Raw genomic sequence first — 8,421 nt, forward strand, 5'->3', positions numbered from 1 at the left:
AACAAATTGAGCATTATTTTTTTATTCTATAAAATATTTTTAGCAACGCTTTATATAACGTTAGTAAATCGATGTTTTTTTACTGACGTTTGTCAATGTCGCAAAAGATGTTTATAATGAGATGACCAGAAATTCACATTTAGCAGCAGTATGTTGCTAAGACAAACTTGTCACGTCACTATATAAAACAAATAGCAAAAACTCGTGCGTTGCTAAAATTACACTTTTAGTAACGCATTAGCGTATGAAAAAGTCATGTTTTAGCGGCACGTACTAAAATGTATCACTAAAACTTTTAACTACATTCACAGCGATGCGTCTCTACGCGTTGATAATACTTTTAGTGGCATTTTTACGCTTTTAGCAACACATTTTATTCGTCACTGAAAGCTTTTTTTTTTTTTTTTTTTTAGTGAGGGAAAAGGAATGTAAAGTTGAGTAAGTTTTATAGCATTATTTTATATTTGGTTATTGAAAAATATCTTTTTATTTTTTAGAGCAATATTTACCTCAATCCCGTGCATGTTAAAGTGATAAAAAAAGAAGTATGAAGTATATATAGAACCAACGAATTTATGAAAAAATCTCACCATGTTACATTATTTATTAAGGGGAAAAAAAACTTGGTTAGTTGGTAAAAAGATCAAATGAATATTTTCTTTCCCACACGAGCATAACCCAACTGACATGAATTTGTACTTTTAATTTTAAGTTTGATCTCTTCACCTCGTATATTATACCAAAAAAATGAAAGATATATTTTATTGATAGATTGAATGATTAGATTATTCTACTAAACTTTTTTTCTTTGATTTTTTTACACAATAACATAACCATCATGATTTGTTCAATAAGCAACAGGAGTCATAATGTAAGTAGAAAATAGAGAGATTAAATCAAGAAAAAAGAATTAATGAAGTATTTTAAAAATGCTTTAGAAAAAAATTAAGAGGAATGGGAGAACAAGAGTCATATGGATTCACAAATACTTCATCAATGATTATATAGGAACTAAAAAAAAGATGTTGAAGTAGTTCACCTTGGACAATTCAATAATATTATTACTTCAATTTGGAATTTTCTATTTGATATAAATCGTAGTAGCGTTGGAATAATAAATTATAATTCATTGGTTGATTATATCATTAATCATTTTTTTAATGTAAAAGGAATTTATCATGAATCTATTGATTTGTGTACTTAATTATTATATATTTAAAAACGTAACAATGTTGTCTTGGTACGCTAAATTATATATTATTAACTTTTCGATACAGGTTATCTTTATAAATAAATTGAAATTATAATAGATAAACTTTTTTTGGAAAAAAACAATAGCAAAAGAAATTAAAATTAAAAGAGAGAGACACTAAAATTATAAATTTAACAAGAAAGCAGAAATTAGGACATGATTTTTCATTACAACAATTAACGCACAAGAGCAGGAACGAACAAGAAAATTCAAAACAAAAACTTAAATAATGCATATAAAATAATAATAATAAAATCATACAAATATTGCATATATAAAGCCGCAGACTTTTGCATGCTTGATTTTTAGCCCACAAACTGCCTTCATCAAACTCCCAACATCTTCAAATTTTCTAAGCTTTCCAGCAGGCAGGCAACCGATCGAGGCCAATTTTGAAATCAAAGAAGTTAAGAACAAACCCATTTGATTTTTTTTTTTTTTTTTTTTGGTCCTTCTTCACAAATGATATTTCACGAGAGTCCCTCTCATTTCGAAATTGAAGATTTGAGAATATTTCTGAACCTGCATCCAATTAATTATAATATATAAAGTTTGTTATGTTAATTTTAAATGGAAATTAAAAGTGTTTATATAAATTAATTGAAAAGGTTTTTTATTTTTTATATTTTTTTTTTTTACCTTTAAGCTTTGAAGATTGCTTGGTTTGAAGATTGGAGTTCCAAGTTGGGGGCATTTTTACCATCTGTGGGAAAAAAACAGAGAGAAGTAAATTTAGAGAGTATTGTTAATTTATAATTTCCATTATTAAATAAAGATATCATTTTTTTTAAGTTCAAGATTATTATAAATTAATTGATTACTGTTCGTACAATTTGATTCTAAATTCATTAACTAAACACAAACTAATTCTAAAAACTCAAAAATTTTAAACTTATTCTTTTAAATATATTAAGATTTCCATGGTTAATATTATTTTCCTTTCGAACTCACTAGGTTTAAGATTAATTTTAAAAATATCGTTAGAAAAGGTGAAAAAAAAAAATACTAGAGGCATTTCGGTAGACATAACCCACTTGACCAAAAAGCACTTAAAACTCTAAAACAAGATATCATTTGAATTTTTATAACTTAAAAAAAAAATTACAAAGTATTGTTTTTGCTATTTAGAGTTAAACTACTTTCATTAATAAAAAAAAAATTAAAAAAATTAAACAAAAAAAACTCTAAACACGCATTAATCATCCTTTATGTGACCTCAAACGCACCAATTAATTAAATTTAATGTAGATTTAGGAGTAATTTTTGAAATAGTTAGTTGTTGTTAGGTTCAAAATCACTATGAAGTAAAAATTTAATCACTAAATATTAATCTAATATTAAATACATAATTTTAAATGACTAAACTAAGAGCGTGTTTGAGAGTGATTTTAAAATGGTCAAAATAATTTTTATCATTTTCAAAATTACTAAAAAATATATTTTTATTTCTTCATAATCAATTTTAATATTAAAAAAAAAAGTGTTTAAACGTGTAAAATTTTAAAAAGAAATAGAATTTGAGTGATGAAAGATATATTTTAGAGTAATTTAAAACATGACAACAATGATTTTAACAATTTTAAAACCACTCTTAAACATGCACTAAAGCATATTTTAAATGATTTTAAAAATGATAAAAGTGATTTTAGTTCTTTCAGAATCACTCTCAAATATGTACTTAGACCTTCGAAATCCATTTTTTTTCCTCGTAGTTCAAACAAAAGCTACATGAATCAAATCCGTCATCTAAACACACCCAAAGTGTGCAATATTTTCTTAAAAAAAGAGAGGGAAAAAAAAGAACAAAAATCACCTTCTTGTGTCTTGGAAACAAAGAAGCAAGCAGCAATGATAATGTAGCAAAGAAGAAGAACAAGGCCTTTGATATAGTGAGAGGTTCCATCTTGTAAAGTAAAGGCTGTGGCAATAATGGCCAATCCAAGTGACCCTGTTTCCATCAGGTTGAAATTCAGGTCCATGTCCACTCCCATTGTCCAAGCAACTATCACACACAGTGGAATCTGCAAATTACATATTCTTCAGGGGTCAGATTGCAATTATTTCCACTTTTCCCATCTCCCAAATGTATTTATTATAGGGACCTTTCAAGTTTTCATTAATTACACATGCTTACCACAAATAATGCAATTTGTGTTGCAGATCCCAAAGCAACCCCCAAAGATATGTCCTGAAAACAATACAAAATAAATGTATATAATGCTTAATCTAAGCAATCAATCATATACAATTTTGATTTTTTTTTTATTTTAAACAAATTACGAATTTTTAAATTTTGTATTTAATAGACCCGTGAATTTTTTTAGAGCTTACCAACTTATTCTTGAAGGCAAATATGATAGCCCCGGCATGTTCGGCCGCATTTCCGACTATAGGGAGTAAGATTATGCTAAGGAAGCTCACAGACAAACCCCAAGTAGAAGATGCTTCCTGCAAACACAAGTAATTTTTGAACTTCTGAACTTAGTTAACTAAAAATTAACAATTGTAATATGTCATCTTTAAGTTTGCTAAAAAGAAAGAAAATAAATTTGTGAAAATTGACACACAAAACTTAACTCACAACTCGTAAATATATAATATTTTAAAATATAAAGACTTAAATAAAAATTAAATTCAAAATTCATGAGTAAAAAGGGTTATATTTCAAATGTATAACCAAATCAAGGGTGAAAAGGGTAACTTCATACTAATTTTACCTCAATTGTGTTGACAACGTATTCGGACAGCAAAGCAATAAGGAGTGTCATTCCTACCAGCCATGCAAATGCACTCCAGAATCCAATCACTGCCTCTTCTCCAGGAACGTCGTCGTCTTCAACTTCCTAATTTTCCAATATTACAATTAAAATTATTTAATTTTCACACAAATATTTTACAGAATAGAAAATTTTAAAAATATATATATTTTAAAAAAAACAGTCACATAGCAGAGAGATCTTCACGTTTGAATTGCTTGATAGATAGATATAGCCAAGTTTTTTTTTCATTTTTCTATTATTTCACTTTATAAAATATATAATAATTATAATTTCCATTAATAAAAAAAGAGACGTGAATATATTTCCAAAATTTATAGAAGAAAAGTTAAAGATAATTTTTTTTTTGAAAAAAATTATTCTAAAAATATAGACTAATTTTAAAATCTATTTAAAGTATAAAGAAAACTACAAAATAAAGGATGAAAATGATATTTTCACTTTTTTTTGTCCTACCTTTTTGTCATTGGGTGTGGTTGATTTTTAGTCAAAATCATCAACCTTTGGCTAGTTATATCTTAAAAACAAATTGCTATTCTAGTGGTTGAATCACAACCATAGTTAGTGGCACATGGTGGTGTTTGTATCCTATCAACTTCACTTACCATATGGATCATGGTAGTCAATTCATAACCAAAGAAATCAAGGAGGCTCTATGAACTTAAATATAAAAAATGGTATTAATGTTCAACGATCTATTAAACACAAAATTGAAAGTTAATAACAAAAGCCTATACCTCGGCTTCAAATAGTTGCCGATGAGTCCAGAGTTGGAAGACCAAGTAAGCAATGTAAGCCGAGAGCATTACAATGCTGCTGGCTCTGGATAGGTGGAGGGTGGAGGCGGCGGCCGTGGCAGTGGAGGAGGCGGCGTAGCCAAACAATAACGGCAATAGGTGGCACAGTAACGAAAGCATCAGCATCAGGGAGTTGACATCAGCTTGCCTCTGTTAAAATAACAAAATTGCTTCTTTAATTTTAGGGTTAATTTTAAATTTCTAAAGTCAAAACTATGACCATTGACTTTTTTATAGTATTTATAACCATTGACCTAATAATTAGAGTAGTATTCTAAAATTATATTTAAAAAAAAAAAAAAAAAAAAAAACAGATTTCTTTGTATAGTACGAATTTAAATATGTATTCGGGGAAAAAACGTCATAATTTTTATTTTCTTCCAATCTTGCATAAATTTGACCGTTGTATTTTATTCAATATTGTACTTGAATCTAAGTTGTATTTTTTTTTTTTTTCTGAAAGACAGTTGGATTTTAATTAATTGTGCTATTTTAATGTAAGATTTAAATTTTTTTGTTATATTAAAATAAATACATACTTCTAATTTTATTTTTTTTTCTATATTTAAAAATACATGCTTATATTCTTCTATACATCTTGATAATTAGCAATATAAATACTAACAAAAACTAACAATTTTAATTACCTTTATCGAGTAATTTTTACATCTCACTTCAAATAAGTGCAATTTAAATAAAACAAGGAGGTGTAGGATATACTTTGAAAAAATGTCATAAAATTATTCTTTAAAAACTTAAGAAGGTTTGGAAATGCCTTTTAAAATTATTGTTAAAATAATTTTTGTCCAGTACTTCAAAGTCACGCCAATACATATCAAAAGTGATTTTATATTTTTAAACACGGATTCTAAGCATCAAATTTAATTTTAAATAATTAAAATTATGTTTGGTAATTATTTTAAACGTGAAAAAAAAAATGATTTTAACATTTTCTTTTAAATTACTTTTAAACGTGCCCTCATTACAATTAGTGTTAATAAATGCTAATATTATCTCTTAAACTTGAACCGTATGTCAGTAACTATGAAGTTTGTAATCTGAATCGTTTGATCCCAATTGTATTAAAAAAAATGGATATTTGAATTATGATACCAAGAAAAAGTAATAGAAGAAATTAGAGACGAGAGAGAGAGGGGTATTACTCTGTCATAATTCTGTTCCCTTCTAAGATTTGCAATGCCACCACAGAAGAGAGAGGTTCCAAGAACAAGAAGAAGGTTTGAAAGAACAGAACCCAAAAGAGAATACTTCACCACGTCTATCTTTCTTTGTGTCAATGCAAGAATTGCAATTATCAGCTCCGTTGCATTTCCACATGTTGCATTCAAAAGCCCCCCAACTGTACATATTTTTTAATAATTAAATAAAATTGTTGAAAATATTTACAAAATATAACAAAATTTCAAAATATATCAATCATAAGATACGGATAAACGGTCTAAGAAAATCAAATTTTTGCTTGACAAATATTTTGATTTATTTTTATATAGTTGAAAACGGCCAAGAAAATCAAAATTTTAAATTCATAGACAAATGCATTATTTAACTTAATACCCTAATAAATGGAAAAATTCTCCTTCACGGGCCTCCCTTAGGTCACTATCAATTTTACGTTTTCAAAATAATTGAGAATTTTTTTTTCATTTTTTAAAAAATAAAAAAATGAAAACTGTTTTGTACGGTGGCTTTTTCCTGAGCAGCAAAAACCATACATTCGTCATTGCAGGTATTTTGTGGTTGTGGATGAGATGGCCATTTCCATCCTCCAAAATAATAATAATAATAATATTGCATTACTGTACCTTAAAATTACATAACAGAATATTGTACTGTTTCAATGCTAATATACTCATATATTTTTTTTAAGCATAAGTTTAACTAGAAATATCTTATGAGAAAAACCACTAATTGAGAGGATCAATAGATCAAAAATTCAAATTCCATAAAAGAAAAATGAGAGGATCAAATTTTCTTTGACTAAAAAATAATATTACTTTTTTTTTTATTAAATCACTAATTAGTTTTGAAAATCCTTTATGAGAAAAACCAAATCATCATTTTTTTTATGATGATAGTTTATTTTATCAACGAAGTTATTATATTTAAATTGATAATTAACCCTACCACTTTTTTTTAAGTATTAGCCAGAAAAACTAAAAAAAGAAGAAAGAAAGAAAAAAGATTAAGGCATAGGCATGTGAAAATTTAAATTTCAAAATATAGTAAAATTTCAGTGAAATTTTACTATTTTGTAACTATTTTAGTTCATTTTTCTATATTTGAAAACAACTCTTTAATTTTTCGATTACGGTTACAAATGAAATATATAATTTCATAAGAAAAAACGAAAAATTTACCTGTTGGACCAGTGAAATAAGCGATTTGCCTTCAGAATCAAATCAAAACAATAAGAAGAAGAAAATAAAAATTAGTACAATATTGGAAGAAGCCTCATAATATAATAATTATTTGATGTTAATTACCAAATTAAAGTACATTAATGATTAGTCAAAACAAAATAAAATACATTAATGAAAAGGAAGAAAAACTCACTCGGTCAGAAAACTGACACGTTCAGCCAATGGCGTGAGGCCAAGCAAGCTCAATGCAAAAATCCAAGGCTAAAAAAACCATAAATTAAATTCATCAATATTATTATTAGAAATAAATTTAAGTGTATTCTACACCTAATTAAAAATTATTACGTGATAATTTATTTTTAAAATTTATTGAAAAATTATTTTTTAGTGGGTAGAAAAAGGGGTGCGTAGTATTTAGGTGTTGATATTACTGTTGTCCATAAAATGTCAATAATAATAATTAAAAAAAAAAAAAAAAAAAAAACGACATGTAGTTTTCACGGGGGAAAAAAAAAGGAAAAATAAAGGTTAATGTGTTTTCTTACTCTTCCAAAGCCAAAACTCTGAGCGACAATAGCGAGCGGAATAGCAGGGAAGAGAATGGAAAGTTTAGTTCCCAAAATGACCTCCTGAAGATTGATAAGGAACTTGCGAAGACAGCCTAATTGGATTTTGGAGACAAGAGTTAAATCGGACTTTTTGCGTAAGGAAGAGGACGACATGTTGTGAGCTGTTCGACCATGGCCATGTCGATGTTCTTTGGTTAAACGCTTGAGGCTTCCGTTTTCCATTAGCCAAGGCTCTGTCTGGGAAGCCATGGTTTGTTAATCGAGGTTGGAATATGGTATTCGGGAATCCAAACAGGGGGAGAGAAACTCAAGGGAATTTTGGCAAACGTTTTGTTGGTTTCAGATGTTTTCTGTGAGAGATATGGCGGTAAGACAGCATTTTTATAGGATGAAATGATGGTCGTGAGTGAACCACTCTATAAAATAGGAAGTTTCCACGAAGCTTCCTACCAACTAATTTAGGCCTCTATCATACAACAAGTGTGTCCACGGATCGGGTTTTGCACCGATGTGAAAGTCGGAAGTACATGTTTAGAAGTGATGATTGAAGTAGCAATTTAGATTGAAAAAATACGACAAGTTGGAAAAAAAAAACTTTAAAGTAAGATAATAGTTACGATTGCACCTTCAAATTTTTAATTCTAA

The 8,421-nt window shown here is 27.7% G+C and overlaps 1 protein-coding gene across 1 annotated transcript; it reads right to left on the bottom strand.

The window, feature by feature from the left end:
• Nucleotides 1–1,391: 1,391 nt before the first annotated feature.
• On the bottom strand, nt 1,392–8,142 carry LOC120073759 (vacuolar cation/proton exchanger 3-like). The gene is made up of 11 exons (XM_039026586.1): nt 7,753–8,142; nt 7,401–7,468; nt 7,205–7,233; nt 5,990–6,186; nt 4,767–4,976; nt 3,970–4,095; nt 3,584–3,700; nt 3,387–3,440; nt 3,066–3,273; nt 1,892–1,955; nt 1,392–1,774 (listed from the first exon to the last, which is right to left on the bottom strand). The coding sequence occupies exons 1-10, from the start codon at nt 8,023–8,025 to the stop codon at nt 1,894–1,896; spliced, it is 1,344 nt and encodes a 447-aa protein (XP_038882514.1). The 5' UTR covers nt 8,026–8,142; the 3' UTR covers nt 1,392–1,774; nt 1,892–1,893.
• Nucleotides 8,143–8,421: the final 279 nt, after the last annotated feature.

Source organism: Benincasa hispida, chromosome 3 (assembly GCF_009727055.1).
Source record: "Benincasa hispida cultivar B227 chromosome 3, ASM972705v1, whole genome shotgun sequence".
NCBI classification, from domain to species: domain Eukaryota; kingdom Viridiplantae; phylum Streptophyta; class Magnoliopsida; order Cucurbitales; family Cucurbitaceae; genus Benincasa; species Benincasa hispida.

What these genes read in the sequence shown, in the direction of transcription:
- LOC120073759 (XM_039026586.1), bottom strand. Translation starts at nt 8,025, where the DNA reads ATGGCTTCCCAGACAGAGCCTTGGCTAATGGAAAACGGAAGCCTCAAG. An exon ending in TTATTTCACTGGTCCAACAG is followed by an intron (nt 6,187 to 7,204) that starts GTAAATTTTTCG and finishes AAATATGTACAG; the next exon opens with TTGGGGGGCTTTTGAATGCA. An exon ending in TGTTTCCAAGACACAAGAAG is followed by an intron (nt 1,956 to 3,065) that starts GTGATTTTTGTT and finishes TTTTTCCCACAG; the next exon opens with ATGGTAAAAATGCCCCCAAC.